The 18,119-nt window shown below is 42.6% G+C and overlaps 1 protein-coding gene across 1 annotated transcript in view; it reads left to right on the top strand.

Moving 5' to 3' along the window:
• LOC142750390 (solute carrier family 23 member 1-like) overlaps positions 1 to 17,822 on the top strand; it is a 272,481-nt gene extending 254,659 nt beyond the window's left edge. The window contains exons 10-11 of the mRNA XM_075859393.1: positions 9,831 to 9,926; positions 17,647 to 17,822. Coding sequence (XP_075715508.1) covers positions 9,831 to 9,926; positions 17,647 to 17,822 — 272 coding nt within the window. The remainder of the gene's footprint in view (positions 1 to 9,830; positions 9,927 to 17,646) is intronic.
• Positions 17,823 to 18,119: the final 297 nt, after the last annotated feature.

Here is an 18,119-nt window from a genome sequence, read left to right as displayed (position 1 = left end):
GTTTGGTTCATTCTTGAAAAAAAAGAGCGCACTGGTGATCTCGTGAACTCCAAAAGGCCTGGACGTCCACGGAAGACAGCAGTGATGGATGATCGCAGAATCCTTTCCATGGTGAAAAACCCCTTCACAACATCTACCCAAGTGAAGAACACTCTCCTGGAAGTAGGAGTATCAGTATCTAAGTCTACCATAAAGAGAAGAAGAAAAAACAGAACCAAGATCCAGCGCTGGGTGTGCGTTAAAAAGGAACTCCTGTTCCAATTTTATTGGTATAACAAAGATAAAAATAATAGAACTATATAGAGTAGTTCTGTGGCAGAGTACAGGAATGAATGTAAGGTGAAGGATAGCAGTAAGCCCTGTTCAAATGGCACATTTGTACAGGGCTTACTGCTATCCTTCACCTTACATTCATTCCTGTACTCTGCCACAGAACTACTCTATATAGTTCTATTATTTTTATCTTTGTTATACCAATAAAATTGGAACAGGAGTTCCTTTTTAACGCACACCCAGCGCTGGATCTTGGTTCTGTTTTTTCTTCCTGTTGTTTACCGCTGGCCGCGCGGGAATCCGGGCGCTGTCTGTACTCAGACACAACTAAACGGTGAGCTGGAGGTCTACCTCCCCCTCTTCCCCATTCATAAATTTTGTGTATGCATAAAGAGAAGACTTCATGAGAGCAAATACAGTGGATTCACCACAAGGTTCAAACCATAATCAGCCTCAAACATAGAAAGGCCAGATTAAACTTTGCCAAACAACATCTAAAGAAGCCAGCCCAGTTCAGAAACAGCATTCTTTGGACAGATGAAACTAAGAGCAACTTGTATCAGAATGATGGGAGGAAGAAAGTATGGAGTAGGCTTGGAACGGCTCATGATCCAAAGCACATCACATCCTCTGTAAAACATGGTGGAGGCAGTGTGATGGCATGGGCATGCATGGCTGGCAAGGGCACTGCATCACTAGTGTTTATTGATGATGTAACTGAAGACAGAAGCAGCTGGATGAATTCTGAAGTGTTCAGGGATATACTTTCTGCTCAGATTCAACCAAATGGAGCAAGGTTGATTGGACGTCACTTCTCAGTACAGATGGACAATGACCCAAAACATACGGCGAAAGCCACTCAGGAGTTTTTTAAGGTAAAGAAGTGGAATATTCTGCAATGGCCAAGTCAATCACCAGATCTCAACCCGATCGAGCATGCATTTCACTTGCTTAAGACAAAACTTAAGGCAGAAAAACCCACAAACAAGCAATAACTGAAGACAGCTGCAGTAAAGGCCTGGCAAGGCATCAAAAAGGAGGAAACCCAGTGTTTGGTGATGTCCATGGGTTCCAGACTTCAGGCAGTCATTGCCTGCAAAGGATTCTCTACAAAGTATTAAAAAAAATTTTTTTTATTTATGGTAATGTTAATTTGTCCAATTACTTTTGACCCCCTGATATGAGGAGGCGGTGTAGAAAAAGGGTTGCAATTCCTAAACGTTTAACAGGATATTTTTGTTCACCCCCTTTAATTAAACCTAGCGCTGCTTCCCGTTCTTCGCTCACGCTGCTTCATACTATCAAATGCCAACACACTTGGAGCGCTGGTTCATAGTATTACAGCCTTCTCCCATTCAAGTGAATGGGAAAAGATTGTAACACTATGAATCGTCTTTACAAGTGTGTTGGTTTTGACAGTATGGAGCAGTGAAAGGAATGAAGGGGAAGCAGCATGAGCGACGAGTGCCGCGGCCTCTTCAAAACAGCTGTTCGGCGATGTTGCCAGGAGTTGGACGGCACCAATCAGATATTAATGGCCTGTTCTGAAGATAGGCCATCAATTTTATCTCTCCAGATAACTTCTAAAGGCCACATGAGCCTGGAGCTGAACATTATGAAGGGCCTTTTGTGAGAAAACGTCCTATTGACAAGGGGAATGGTAACACTCAGTTGTCAATTAGACCTGAGCTACACGGAGACATTTTGTAGCACTAATGACTGAGTGACAACTGCAGATCACAAGATTGCATGCAACTCAATGTAGTTCTTTGTATTGCAGCTGTAGCTCTATAGTTAAAATCGATAAATTGCGCCACAAAAGGGTTCTCTGTAAGTTAGGTTTTATTCATACATTTCCACTAGGAATAACAGAGCAACACCACAATACAGAGCTCTAATTAAGGATGCTCCAGCTTTTGTTATCTCATGGGTAATACAGGGATTTACTATAATAGACGTCAGGAGATGTGGCAACTACTATATAAATTCAGTGATTCACAGGGGACAACTTCTCAGATTGTAGACATTCTCTTTCCTTTATCTCCATCTGGCACAAACCACCATGAGGACTTCTCCTGATGACTGCAGAGTTTGCTGCTGAGTCATCTATGGCTCCTCACTTCTCTAGCCATCCCCAACCTCTGTAACAGAAATACATTAAGACCCCACACCAAACCCCTAAATTACTTCAAACCACAGACCAGGCACCTAAATAAGTTATATAAAATAAATAATAGTATACCACACAGTAAAAGTGACATATTTTGTCCCCTGCACAGTAATAGTAATGTTCTCAGTAACCCCAAACAGTAATAGCTTCCTATTTAGGCCCCAAACATTAAAAGTGATCCTCTTAGTGCCCCCGTTGTGCTCCCACATAGCAATCATGACTCTTTGTATCCCTGTATAGCAATACAATATGTAAGTATGACTAAAGAAGCTCCGTCTATAGCATTTATATAGCAGCTATCGATGATATACATTGATAACTGCTACATAAATGCTATAGAGAATACTCTATTAGTCATAGCTGTGAGATCACACGATAACTAGTAAGCTATCATGGCTTTACACTGTGTGTGTGTGTGTGTGTGTGTGTGTGTGTGTGTGTGTGTGTGTGTGTGTGTATACATACATACATACATACATACATACATACATACATACACAGTACTGTGCAAAAGTTTTAGGCAAAGAAAGAATGCTTTCAAAAATAGAAATGTTGATTGTATTTTGTTAATTGATAAAATAAAAACTAAGTGAATGAACAAAACAGAAATCAAAATCAAATAACTATTTGGTGTGACCACCCTTTACCTTCAAAACAACATCAATTCATCTAGGTACACTTGCACAAAGTCATGGATTTTGTAGGATTATAGTCAGGTGTATGATTAACCATTTATACCAAACAGGTTAAAACAGTCTTTAAAGGGTAACTAGACATTCAAACTTCTTACATGTCATAGTGACATGTCAGAAGTTTTGATTTGTGGGGGTCTGAGCACTGAGACCCCCAACATTCACCAAAATGAAGCGGGAGAAGCACTCGTGTGAGCACTGAACCACTTTATTTTTGTTCAGGTTTTTCTGGAAAGCCGATGTAGCGGTGTACGGGATCATAGACTTTCTATTGAGCCGTACACTGCTACATTGATTTCTGGAAAAAGCCAAACTGTACCTAAGCAGTTCAGCGCTCACACGAGCACTACTGCCGCTTGGTTTTAGCGATTGGTGGGGGTCTCAGTGCTCGGACCCCACCAATCAAAACTTCTGACATGTCACTATGACATGTAAGAAGTTTGTTGACTGTTTAGTTACCCTTTAACTGTAACAGAAACAGCTGTGTAGAAGGCTTAAAAGTGTGTAAGAAACAGTCAAACTCTGCTACAAAGTTGAGTGAATTTTTTGGAAGACAGATTCATGTTACAGGTCCACCATGGAAATCTAAGCATAGCAATAAGACACACGGTAGTTATACTGCATCAGCAAGATCTCTCCCAGGCAGAGATTTCAAAGCAGACTGGGGTTTAAAGATGTGCTGTTTAAACCCTTAAAGAGGCTCTGTCACCACATTATAAGTGCCCTATCTCCTACATAAGGAGATTGGCGCTATAATGTAGATGACAGCAGTGCTTTTTATTTAATAAAGATATCTATTTTCAACACTTTATTAGCAGTTTTAGACTTATGCTAATGAGTGTCATAATGCCCAAGTGGGCGTGTTTTTACTTTAGACCAAGTGGGCGTTGTACAGAGGAGTGTATGACGCTGACCAATCAGCGTCATGCACTCCTCTCCATTTATTTAGGCAGCGCATAGGGATCCTTTTAGATCAGTATGTGCTGTCTTATACTAACACATTAACGATACTGAAGTTTTTAGACAGTGAATAGACATGTCTATTCACAATCCCTGCACTTCGTTACTGTTTCTGTGGTAGTTACAACAGAGCAAAGCGTAATCTCGCTGTAACCTGTGATCTACAGCATAATCTCGCGAGATTACGCTGTGCTCTGCTGTAACTACCATAGACACATTAACGAAGTGCAGGAATTGTGAATAGACATCCCGTGGAATGTCTATTCACTGTCTAAACACTTCAGTATCGTTAATGTGTTAGTATAAGACAGCCCATAGCGATCTAAAAGGATCCCTATGCGCTGCCTAAATGAGACGGCACTTATAATGTGGTGACAGAGCCTCTTTAAGGACACTGTGTGCTAGTGTACCTAGAAGAATTGATTCTGTTTTCAAGGCAAAGAGTGGTTATACCAAATATTGATTTGATTTAGATTTCTCTTGTGTTCATTCAATTTGTATTTTGTTAAAGGAGTTGTCCAGTCCCAAAAATGTATGGCCTGATCAATATCTGATCGTTCGGGGTCCAACTCCAGCTGTTTTGAAGGGGCCGCATCACTCGTACTGTGATGCTCGTACTGTTAATCTCCGACACAATTGTAGCAGCAGTTCACAGTATTACAGCATTCTCCCATTCACTTCAATGGGAGAAGGCTGCAATACTGAGAACTGCCGCTACAAGTGTGTCAGCAATTCACAGTATGAGAGTCACAGCCCCTTCAAAACAGCTTTTCGGCGGGAGTCGGACCCCGACCGATTAGATATTGACGGCATATCCTGAGGATAGACCATTAATTTTTGGGGATTGAACAACCCCTTTAATTGAATTTAAAAAAAAAAAAAGCTATTAACATTTCTATTTTTTTACAGCATTCTTGCTTTGCAGCATTTTTCCACAACTGCCTAAAGCTTTTGCACAGTACTGTATATTTTAATATATATATATATATATATATATATATATATATACATACATATATATATATATATATATATACATATATATATATATATACATATATATATATATATATATATAAAACTCCAAATGAAAGGCTCCTGTGTTGAGCTGAAACTTCATGTTTTTCTATGGACCAATAAAGCACTATCACTATTTTGCTTATACCTTGGAGTGCTGCCTGATTTTTGTATATATATATATATATATATATATATATATATATATATATATACACACAAGCACAAATTAGATATAAATATTTTTATGGACGTACCACTTACCTTTAGTCAGGACCGACTCCAGGTTTATGTGGGCCCTTGGGCGACACAGACTTAGTAGGCCCCTTTGCAGGGGGAGCTCACGGCGGCATTAAAATGGCAGAAAACATCACTTTGTTCCCCGATATAGAGGTTAGGCCCTGTTTATGCCCCCATATAGAAGTTAGACCCCCAGTTTGTACCCCTATAAATTTAGTGCCTTCTGTAGATAGTGCCAAACAGCCCCCCCCCCACCTAGGTAGTGCCACACTGCCCCACCAGGTAGTGCCACACATTGGGGGGCATTGGCGATCCTCTGGCTGGTGATTCTGCTTAAGGAGAAGCCCATGACGTCACTGTCCATATATGGACAGTGTTATCAGGGGCATCCCCAGAGCCATAGTCCCAGGCAGAGCACTACTAGCACTCTGACCACCACAGTATAATGCCCACCTATAGCTGCCCCACACACAGTATAATGTCCCCCATAGCTGCCCCCCACACAGTATAATTCTCCCCATAGCTGCCCCCACACACAGTATAATGCTCCCCATAGCTGACCATCACAGTATAATGCCCCCATAGCTGCCCCCACAGTATAATGCCCCTATAGCTGCCCCCACAGTAAATTGCCACACATAGCTACCCCATACACCATAATGCCCATACAATATAATGCCCCCATATCTGCCCCATACAGTATAATGACCCCCATACAATATAATGCCCTCCATAGCTACCACATACAGTACATTGCCCCCATAGCTGCCCCATACAGTATAATGCCCCACGCAGTATAATAACCCCCCTAGCTGCCCCAAACAGTATAATGCCCCCATACAGTATAATGCCCCCATAGCTGTCCCATACAGTATAATGCCCCCATACAGTATAATGACCCCATACAGTATAATGCCCACCTTAGCTGTCCCATACAGTATAATGCCCCCATTCTGTATAATGCCCCCTCATAAGCTACCATATGAGCCCCCCTCCCATACCCAGTATAATGCACCAATATGCATGTACCTAATAGAAAAATAACATAATTACCTACCTATCCCCGTTCTCACGATGGGTGGAGGAGATCCTTCTCCTCCTTTGCACTGTGCTGCGAGTGACTCGGCGCAGACAGGCGCGATTATGTCACTATATCGCGCCTGCCTGCGCCAAGCCACTCACGGCACAGTGAATGCTGCAGCTGGGCTCCAGCATTGAACCCAACTGAATGTGCTTCCTGTGGATCTCCCAGGCTTAGGGGCCCGGTCGCGGTTGCGACCGTTGTGACTTCTATAGCTATGCCACTGCCTGGGAGACTGCTCTGCTCCTGACAACACTGACCATATATGGACAGTGATGTCAGGGGCTTTCCCGGAGATGGAGTCCAGGAGCAGATCCGCTTCTAGTTACCTGCCTGGGACTCCTCTCCTCCTGACATCATCGTCCATATATGGACAGTGATGCCATGACGACGGCAGCTATGGGGAGAATTATACTGTGTGGGGGGCAGCTATGGGGGACATTATACTGTGTGTAGAGCAGCTACAGTTTAATGGGCCCCGGCACTTTCCCGGGTTCGCTGAGTGCTGACTCTGGCCCTTCCTTTAGTACCACTTGCCAATCTGTTACTACTTTTCCACCGGGAAATATCATATTTCAGTAATTTACTTTAGGTATTTGTGTTTTGTATTTATACAGATGTGTCCACCCTTAACTTTGCTTAAAGAGGCTCAGTCACCACATTATGAGTGCACCAATCTCCTAGATAATGTGTTCGGTGCTGTAATGTTGATAGCAACAGTGATTTTATTTTGAAAAATGATCAATTTTGAGAAAGATATGCACAATTTTAGATTTATGTTAATTACTTTCTTAATGGACAACTGGGAGTGTTTTTACTTTTTTACCAACTGGGCGTTGTAAAGAGAAGTGTATGACGCTGACCAATCAGCGTTATACACTTCTCTCCATTCATTTTTACAAGTACTCGGTACACAGCGTGATCTCGCGAGATCACGCTGTACTGTCACATACTCACACATTAACTTTACCGAGGTGTTTTGAGAGTGAATAGACATTGCCTCCAGCCAGGACGCAATGTCTATTCACACTCCCGACACTTCGGTAAAGTTTCTTGGTGACTTACTCACACAGCACCGCATGACCTCGTGAGATCACGTGTGCTGTCATTCACAGAAACTTTACCGAATTGTGAATAGACATTGTGTCCTGGCTGAAGGCAATGTCTATTCACTCAAGACACCTCGGTAAAGTTAATGTGTGAGTATGTGACGTGTTGGTAAAAAAGTAAAAACACGCCCAGTAGTCCATTGAGAAAGTAATTAACATTAAAATTGTGCATAACTTGCTCACAATTGATCGTTTTTCAAAATAAAAAACACTGTTGTTATCTACATTACAGCGCCGATCACATTATGTAGGAGCGCACTTATAATCTGGTGAAGAACTCCAATTTTTCATGAAACCAATTCAATACAATATTGTGACAAACTGACAAACATTGGCTGGCTGCAATTCACATCAAAATCAGCGTGTGGCCACATATAAAACCATGTAACAGACATCTTGTGACAGAGTATCGCCAAATCCTTTCTCATGTCATCACGCACCACACATCTCAGGATATGTTGAAATATGAGGAACGGTAAGGAAGGACAGATCTAATTGTTATTCTATTGAGTGTCTGTCATTTTCCCACTTTTTATTCTTTTGTGACAGAAGTAAGCATCAGGTGGTCATAAAGTTATACGACTGGTGATCTTGTGCTCTATCTATGCTATTTATTTGGTCCTGACCTTGGAAACGTGTTTATTACTGTTACTACCTCTGCTACTTATGTGTTAACTAAAAAAATGTTCCTTTATGATCACTTAATTCGTTTCATAAATGTTCACTGTCAGAGCTTTTACTGTGATAGCCTTTCTGAGTATTTCCATACATCCTTTTTCCTTGTTAACCTCTACCGCTATGTCTTTCATCTTTAGCGAGTTTAGTTGTAAAGGTCTTTCCATCTGCCATCTGTGAACTCTTTGAAATTCCTTAGGTACATTTTTTTTACCCTTAGATCAACATCCTTTGCGAATTTTGAGATAATTTTTTAGAAAAAGTGTATTCTATCCATTCCTAGTTATTGTTTTGATTATTTATTTCTGCAATTGCTTGATCAATAGGGACTGCCTTTAAGCCTATTTCTGAGATTCCCCCTTACTGAGGCTCATTTGCCTTAGTATGTTTATAGCAGGTGCCAGAAACAACTTCTTTGCCCAGATAGTATTCCACATATGTTTATGCAAAGCATCTATGTGTATTTTTTTTTAGTAAGTATTAAGATGGAAATGCAGATATTGTGAGGCATGTGCCAGTATTTCTTCATGTTAAGATAACTTATTGGAGTTTGGCTGTAACAATCCAGGATTTTGGACCCTACGGACCTTGTTAAAATTGGCGTTACTTATCTTGAGGTGTGTAAGAGATTTATTTAAAATTCATCCTTTACCACAGCATTGCTGTAGGGAAGCCCTTAAGTCATGGCCCTTGTTTGACTATGGCCCACTGCACCGGAAGACCAGTATAACAAACTGGAGTCAGAATAAGTAATGCAGCCAGGGGTTTAGAGCTGGAAAACAAAACCAGATCGTAGCAGATCACATAACCACATCAGTACTATTGTAGTGAGTAAGATCAGAACCAGGGCACAAGTAGGAAGTTGGTAAGACTTTGGATATAGAGGACTAAGTTGAAGACATGGAATTATCAGTTCCTTAATCCGGCACCAATGGAGTCTCCTGAGTCTAAATATTTAGGTGAAGTTGCAGAGGATTATTGGCCAGTGCATCAAGCTTTCCTGAGCACTGTCCCTTTATAACAGGAAGAAAAATATGGGCACATGACTAGAGTAGCAGGTGAGGGCAGAGAACAGTAGCATGAAATCCAGAGCTAAACCATGCCCAGCCATATGGACATACAGGAGGATACCTATGGAGACAAGGTGAACAGCCAAAGATTATGAAAACATGTAGTGTGACAGGAAACTGATTATTGTATGCTACATCATTACATGGAAAAACGATGTTATAGTTTTATTTAAATCTCTGCTGCATCAACATACATTTCAATCTGATCTGAAGTTATTAATTAACTGAAATGTGTAAATAAGATGTTATTACTGATGAACCGCTCTTATGTGGCTTCATTTATTATGCCTGACACCATGCAGTTTTAAGATGTGTAGAAGTCAACATTAAGGTGGTTGTAATACCTAAGCATTTTAGCGTCTGTATTAGAGCCGCAATACTCGAACCATCCGGAGTTGAACTTAACCAAGATTATATCACTATAGCACCCTCGTGGTCGTAATGACTAGAGACTAAGATCTAACTAAAGAACCAGATATATAGACATCTGGTGCAAAACTATTTATGAATGAATTAGGTATTTTGTCTTTTTTTGTTTTAAAGGAATTAAGGAACTTGACCAAACCATAACCGTGCTTCTCACAACAGAAATGTTTGTTGGAGGATTCTTAGGATGTCTTCTTGATAACACTATTCCAGGTAAACTATATACTTATATAAATTCATTGCTTCCTGTTGCAACACTGTTTCCATAATTATGTTAGAACACACATGTAAACCATATGTGGATCTGAGATGAAACTTGAAAAGAATATAATTTTTAGAAGTGGTTGCATATGTATTCCTCTTAACATACTCAGATGTACATGTAAGTACACCTCAGACATCTGTGAAGTGTGTGACTAAAATACAACATTTAGGATCCAATTGAATAAAAATAGAGATGATTTTTTGCTTGATTTAACTTTCTGCAAATACTACACACCGCTTATCAGATCCAAAATATACATCTTCGCCTATCTTGCTGTCACAAAGCTACTTCAACATGTTATAGCTATTCATCTTTCATGGCGCTCCATTGCAGGAACAATTTAATGATATGTCCTGGCATTGTCAGACCTGTCTCCTGTCATCAAAGACAATGTGGAGCAAAATGTTAGTATCTGTTGCCTATTCTCTTGGATTGGGTTGGCATTACAAAAGTCCCGTATAAAAACCTCCTCTAGTTCTCCAGTGCCAGAGTGTAGAGTTACAGAGCTGAATGGCCATCAATATATTTGTATAAATAAACACATAAACAAATGAAAGGCTCTGCAGCCTGTCAACTGGGTCGCTACTTTATTGCTGATGGGCTACCCTCTACCACACAGCCTGCCCAGTCAATACGTTTAGTGCGATGATGCACTAGTCACTTTGTGGGGAATAACAATGGGCCTCCATGGGTCATATCATGCCTGTGGGGTATGTGGATCCACTAGGCCGCTCCACCATAGCAGCTTGCCAATTAACAATCAATAACAGTCTCTGGGGTAAGAGTACCTGGGAAGATGATCTGGCAGATACTCGGAGAAGCAGGCATGTGGTGTAGCAGACACTTGGCACAGATGATGCTTGGCATGGTAAATGACACCGGACATGGCAGATGACACTAGAGGTGGCAGATGGAACAACACGACGCCAACACTATATGCAGCTCAGGAACAAACACAGTTACAGGATATAGGAAGCAGGATACGGGAACACTGTAAGCAGGATACAACTAAGGGACCATTTGCTTAGACTAACATGGGAATACAACAACAATGCCCAGGCAAGGAATGGAAGGGCAGAGCCCTTTATATAGTCCAGGATGTAAGGAGATAGGTTAGGGAACACTTTGCTGGCCCTTTAAGGCTGGGGACGATCGTGCGCGCGCACCATAGAGGCAGGAGAGTGCAGCCACATGTATTGGCGTCTACTTGGAGGGAGATGCCGTCAAGTCTTCAGTCTGACAATATGGTGGACTGCAAGTTCCAGGAGCACACAAAACAGATGAAGGGGGGAAAGATACATACAGCAATGGGGGCACTTTATAGTTCTTTTAAAGGGACATGACCAATCCCCTTACATGTAACCATGCCGCTTGATTAAGGGTGTAGTGGCAAAAAGGGAGAAGATAGCAAGTTGTAAACGATGGAACCAATTTTTCTCTCTTCAGACACAGCTCTTGATGGTTCAAAGGCGGGTACAGTTTGTTATGTGACAGAGAACAGTTCAATATTCTAAATTGCAGTCTTTGCAGAGGCACAATTCTTGGCGGTTCAAATACATCTTTTGGAAATGGGACACTGTTTTGGCTAAAGTTGTCTCTTCCATAAGACTAAGATGTAGTGGATGTTCATTTGCCTGCTAAAATCCAGAGATGTTATACACCACTCAGTTTAGCACATTTCAGTCCCTGGTGGTAAATCAACTGGTAATTTTACTTTACCCAGCAGTCTTATAGGTCAGCTTCAGCCCTGCCCGGGATATCACTAGATACAGATTACACCCTGTCTGGATTCAGAACAGCGTCTTCCGCCTTGCTTGGCAATCCACCAGTTCTGCACAGTTTCCTCTAGTTTAGGACCTTCAGATAGCCTTTGCAGCCCGGCTTCCTCTATGCTGCTCGTCCCACACGTTCACTCTGTTCAACTGACTCACTTCATCACCAAACCCCTGTGGCACCTAAAACCCTGCTATTTATAGACTAGGCTCCTCATATTCCAAAAGAGCCATATGGCCCTGCACTACAGCGTCCATTACCCACAGCTGACCTCTGACCCCAATGGGCCTTTACAGTGTTCTGTCTGTAAAAAACATGAAGTGCAAATATATAGGAAAGAACCTGCAATAAAGAGCGGATTAATAGCATGCATAAACATCAAACACAACTTTAGGTCTCTCTACCTTTTGCTTCAAAGCCCTCGGCATTAAACAGAAACACCGCTCCTGTAGGGAAGTTGCATATACAAGGCAATGTAACTGTCCATTTTTCCTTTCTACTGTAAAGAATCTGCCTGACACAGCTTCTGTGTCGACGCCCGTGGTTACTCACTCTGCACCTGCTCCTAAGTCTGGTCGAGTGACCCCTTCTTCCACCAATCAGCCTGGGAGGCTGAGGAGTGGGAGAGCCTATCACAGCCTGGCCAGACGGAGCTAGCTCCCACCCTCTGTCTATTTATACCTTCACTTCCTGCTCCTCCTTTGCCTGTGATTGTTTCAGTCTGTTTCCTGGCTCTGCTGCTGCTACTTACTACTTGTCTTCTGCTTCATATTGACCCTGGCTTAACTGACTATTCTCCTGCTCTGCGTTTTGTACCTCGTCCACTCCTGGTTTGACTCGGCTCGTTCACTTTTCTCCTGCTCTGCATTTTGTACCTTGTCCACTCCTGGTTTGACTCGGCTCGTTCACTATCCTTGTTGCTCACGGGGTTGTCATGGGCAACAGCCCCATTTCCCTTAGCTTCTGTGTACCCTTGTCTGTTTGTCTGTCGTGCACTTAGTGAGCGTAGGGACCGTCGCCCAGTTGTACGCCGTCGCTTAGAACGGGCCGTTGAAAGTAGGCAGGGACTGAGTGGCGGGTAGATTAGGGCTCACCTGTCTGTCTCCCTACCCCGCCATTACATAATCACAGGCCCATATACCTTTTCTACCCTGGTCCCTGTCCTAACTATGGACCCCCTTGAGACCCAGGCTCAGCAAATGCAGGGCCTCTCCCTACAGGTCCAAGCCCTGGCTCAGACAGGCAACCAGCAAGATGCTTCCCTGGTAGTGCCCCCCACCTCACCTCTTGACCCCACCTCAAGTTGCCTGACCGGTTCTCAGGGGACCGGAAGACTTTTTTCTCCTTTCGGGAGAGTTGTAGGCTCTATTTCCGTCTAAAGCCCCACTCCTCAGGTTCTGAGAGCCAGCGAGTGGGTATAATTATGTCCCGGCTCCAGGACGGACCCCAAGAATGGGCCTTCTCATTGGCTCCCGACACCCCTGAACTTTCCTCTGTTGACCTTTTTTTTTCTGCTCTCGGGCTCATATATGACGAGACTGACAAAACTGCCTTTGCCGAGAGTCAGCTGGTGACCTTACGTCAGGATAAGAGACCCGTTGAAGAGTACTGTTCGGACTTTAGGAAGTGGTAGCTTCTTGGTGGAATGACCCTGCCTTGAGGTGCCAGTTTAGATTGGGTCTGTCGAACGCCCTGAAGGACCTGTTAGTTAGCTACCCCTCTTCTGACTCTCTAGATCAGGTTATGGCTTTAGCGGTACGACTTGACCGACGTCTCAGGGAACGACGACTTGAACGTTTTTGTGCCTTCTCCTCTGGCTCCCCCATGATGGCTCCCGAAGTTCCGTTGCTTCGTTCTTCCACGGAAAACTCGGATGAACCAATGCAACTCAGGGCCTCCGTGTCTCCCCAACCGTAGAGACTTCCGCAGGAAGAATGGTCTCTGCTTCTACTAGGGGGAGGACAAGCATCAAGTGAACAACTGTCCTAGGCGTAAGAATAAGCAGCTGGAAGAACTTCCGCGCCTAAGTGACCATCGGGGAGGTCGCTTGGCGCACAGGTATTTCCCGTGAATATGAAACCTAATAAGATCTTGCTTCCCTTTAAGGTCTCTTTTGGTGGTAGGTCTGCTACCGGCAATGCCTTCGTGGATTCAGGGTCTTCTGCTAATATTATGTCTGCGGAATTTGCTATGTCTCTAGCTATTCCATTGATTGATTTGCCTAAACCTGTTCCGGTAGTGGGTATCGACTCCACTCCTCTTGCTAATGGTTATTTTACGCAGCATACTGTTTTTTAACTCCTTGTTGGCTCCATGCATTTGGAGCAGCGCTCTGTACTGGTTATGCAGGGATTAGAGGAGGTGAACACTCTACCTGAGTTTATTCAGGACTTTGCTGATGTTTTTTCTAAAGCGTTACCTCCTCATAGAGAATACGATTGCGCAATCGATTTGGTACCAGGAGCTAAGCTCCCTAAGGGTAGGATATATAATCTCTCTTGTCCCGAACGTGAAGCCCAGTTGTACGCCGTCGCTTAGGATGGGCCGTTGCAAGTAGGTAGGGACTGAGTGGCGGGTAGATTAGTGCTTACCTGTCTGTCTCCCTACCCCGCCATTACATCTACCTTTCCAAAATCACATATGTCCATAAAGGGTTCTGATAAAAAAAATAGATGCTCTTTGGAGATTTTTTTTCAGGAAGGTAAGGTAAAATAGCCAAGTTTACAATGACAATTCAATATCTACAATAAGTGCAAAAAGTCCAAGAGGTACCAAGGGCATGCCTCACTATTTTTCCTCCCCTCTAACAACCAGAACCCGGGGATTTGCAGATAGCTGTTGAAGGAGATAGGCAGTAGAAAGTTAGAAGAAAATATACAAGAAAAATTGGTCTGCTCACCACTCATTTGAAGTAAGGACGCCACATTCCTTGATTGATTGGTGCACGGGCAAGAGAGCTACGTCGGGAGTAGGTAGAAATCCAAGGAACAAAGTTAGAGGTCCAGCACACTATATCATATGAATAAATACAAAACTTTTTATTTGAGTCAAAATTAAAACAAGAAATAAAAAAATCCTGAGGAGAGAACGCCTACGCGTTTTGAAATTTTCAGTTCTTAATCATAGCTACTCTCTGGTATACAGAGTCTGCTTTTATAGATCAGATGTTGTAAAAAGCAGGGAAGTGGGAGTGCTTATAATTAACCCCTTCAAGTTGATTGGCTATTGGGTACACAGTTTCTTTACACATTTTTAAGCAGCATACTAAACAAAATCACAAAAAAGGAGAAAAAGTACAATGAAAACAATTGAATAAACAATATAAGTGAGGCATTCTATTAAATTAAATGCATATGTACATCACCTCTTTAGATTTAAAAGATACTATCTATCTATCTATCTATCTATCTATCTATCTATCTATCTATCTATCTATCTATCTATCTATCTATCTCTATCTATCTATCTATCTATCTATCTATCTATCTATCTATCTATCTATCTATCTATCTATCTATCTATCTATCTATCTATCTATCTATCTATCTATCTATCTATCTATCTATCTATCTATCTATCTGTCTCCTGGAAAGATCTGTCCTTTTACAAATTAGTCAATTTATAAATCAGGTGCTTGGATAGTGAGGCAAAGGGTGTTTGTGCTGCCAAATCAAGTGATTAACCCAGTGGGACAGTCCAGGATTACGGGACACCGCCCGGAATCCGGGACTGTCCCACTGAATCCGGGACGGTTGGTAGGTATGGCGTGCCCTAGGTGGTCATCTGCAGCCTGCAGGACACCATAGCTTCTAGAGAGAGGAGAGGGCAGCCCGAAGGAGGAATGCGCAGGCGCTCGCATTCCATTGGTGGTAGGTGAGAAATGGCTACACAGCCCCCTGTAGATAGTGCAACCCACCTGTAGATAGCGCTACATTCCCTCTGCCATACCTCCCAACCGTACCGGATTCAGCGGGACAGTCCCGGATTCCGGGCGGTGTCCCGCTGTCCCAGGCTGCCCCAGTCCTCAGGACGCAGTTACAGTTGAACCCAATGCTGAAGCAAAGAACAGTCAGCTCGCTCCTTCAGCATTAGTTCAGAGTGGAGGAGCAGCGGGAGCTCCTCCACTCACAGAGGTCTCCCAGGGAACAGCTCTACTTTAAGTGTTGTGCCCGGGGAAGCCCTTGACGTCACTGTCCATATATGGACAGTGACGTCAGTGGCTACTTCTGGAGCGGAATCCAAATTGCCGACGCTCTGGCAGGGGATTCCGTCCCAGGAGTAGCCCCTGACAGTGGACAGTGACATCAGGGGTTCCCTCTAGGAGCGGAATCCCCAGCCTATGCTCTGGCTGGGGATTCCACTCCTAGAGGGAGTCTCCCAGTGGTGCTATCTATGGAGAGGGGTATTGCTAACTACAGTGAGGGTGGCGCTATCTTCAAAGGGGTGTGGCACTATCTACAGAGGGCACTGTGGCACTATCTACAGAGGGCAGTGTGGCATTATCTACACAGGGCAGTGTGGCATTGTCTACACAGGGCAGTGTGGCATTGTCTACACAGGGCAGTGTGCCAATATCTACCAACATCAGTGTGGCATTATCTACACAGGGCAGTGTGGCATTATCTACATAGGGCAGTGTGGCATTATCTACACAGGGCAGTGTGGCAAAATCTACAGAGGGCACTGTGCCAATATCTACGGAGAGCAGTGTGGCATTATCTACACAGGGCAGTGTGGCATTATCTACACACGGCAGTGTGGCATTATCTACACAGGGCAGTGTGGCATTATCTACACAGGGCAGTGTGGCAATATCTACGGAGGGCACTGGGCCAATATATACGGAGAGCAATGTGGCATTATCTACGGAGGGCACTGCGGCATTATCTACAGAGGGCACTACGGCATTATCTACAGAGGGCACTGTGGCAATATCTACAGGGGGCATTGTGGCATTTTCTAAGAAGGGGCTGCCCAATCTTGACATTATTGTGTCTGCCAACCGCTGCCAACTGAGCCGCCAGATGGCATTTAGTAACACTGAAACGGGGAAAACTGGATTGTTAAAATAAGCGTGTGGTGTAAACTCGCAAATATCCGGTAAGTTTAAACCTAGCGGTATTTTTACAGTAATGTAGTATCGTTATAGTCATGTAGTATTATTATAGTCATGTAGTATTATTATAGTAGTATTGTAGTATGGTTATAGTAATGTAGTATTGTTATAGTAATGTAGTAAGTATTGTTATAGTAATGTAGTAGTATTGTTATAGTAATGTAGTAGTATTATTATAGTAATGTAATGGTATTATAATATTATTATAGTAATGTAGTATTATTATAGTAATGTAGTATAGTTATAGCAGTTCAAATAATTGATTCATCATTTTTTTTATTGTATCAAATTTGAAAGTAATGCGGCCCGTCAACTTCACGTTTTTTCTATATGCGGCACATTTACCCGGCCGAGTTTGAGACCCCTGAACTAGACTATAGGTGAAGTTTAAGTAGATGAATAAGTTATTTCTCTAAAATTCCAATAATACCTTGGTGCACACATATCTGCTTCAAACTGAAACAGACTCGCCTGAATGTGTGTTGAGAATGTCATTATTTTTTGGAGTAATAGACAAATAAGGAACGCACAATAAGTATAACAGGTATGGGTCTTTAAGATATGCTACTAAAGCAGCTGATGCAGAGCCTTCTTCCCCTGAATCAACATGGAATGACCTACATTACCGTGCAAAGAGTATAAAATCTCCTTCCTTAGTCATCTGACCTCAGGATGTTGCTCACCAATCTTCTTCCATGTTTTGGCTAGCAACCAGCATAGTGCAATAAATCATTTGTTCAGCAAAGAAATTAAGATCTTGTTATCTTATTTCCGCTTAGGTTCAAATGAAGAAAGTGGAACTTCTGCTTGGCATAAACAAATGCATGCAGGGAAAACTAATGACAGTGTAACACAATCTTGTTATGATCTGCCTTTTGTCACAAAATACCTAAGAAGGCTTTCATGGACTCGATACATTCCATTCTTGCCAACATTTCAGACGGTTAGGAATTAGCTACCCTCCTTTAACACACTATTCATAAGCTGGATCCTCAGGCCGCAAGCACAAGATTTCCCTTTTACCAGAAGCAAGAAGAACGTCATCAATGCTGCACCTGTACTAAACAGGCTGTTGTCCTGTTTAATAGTGATACAGTATGTTTACAGCATTTATTTTTACTAAGAAAATTTAATTTGTTTGTGTCCAGCTTTTCTCATTTAACTCCATGTAAAATTTTATTATCTAATCTAATTTGATTGATAAACCAAAGTGAAATAAATCTGAATTATAAGTAGCTTTTTATAATATGGT

Source organism: Rhinoderma darwinii, chromosome 3 (genome assembly GCF_050947455.1).
Source record: "Rhinoderma darwinii isolate aRhiDar2 chromosome 3, aRhiDar2.hap1, whole genome shotgun sequence".
Taxonomy (NCBI): domain Eukaryota; kingdom Metazoa; phylum Chordata; class Amphibia; order Anura; family Rhinodermatidae; genus Rhinoderma; species Rhinoderma darwinii.
Note: the sequence above shows the minus strand (reverse complement) of the source record. Positions and strands in the feature narration are given on the sequence as shown.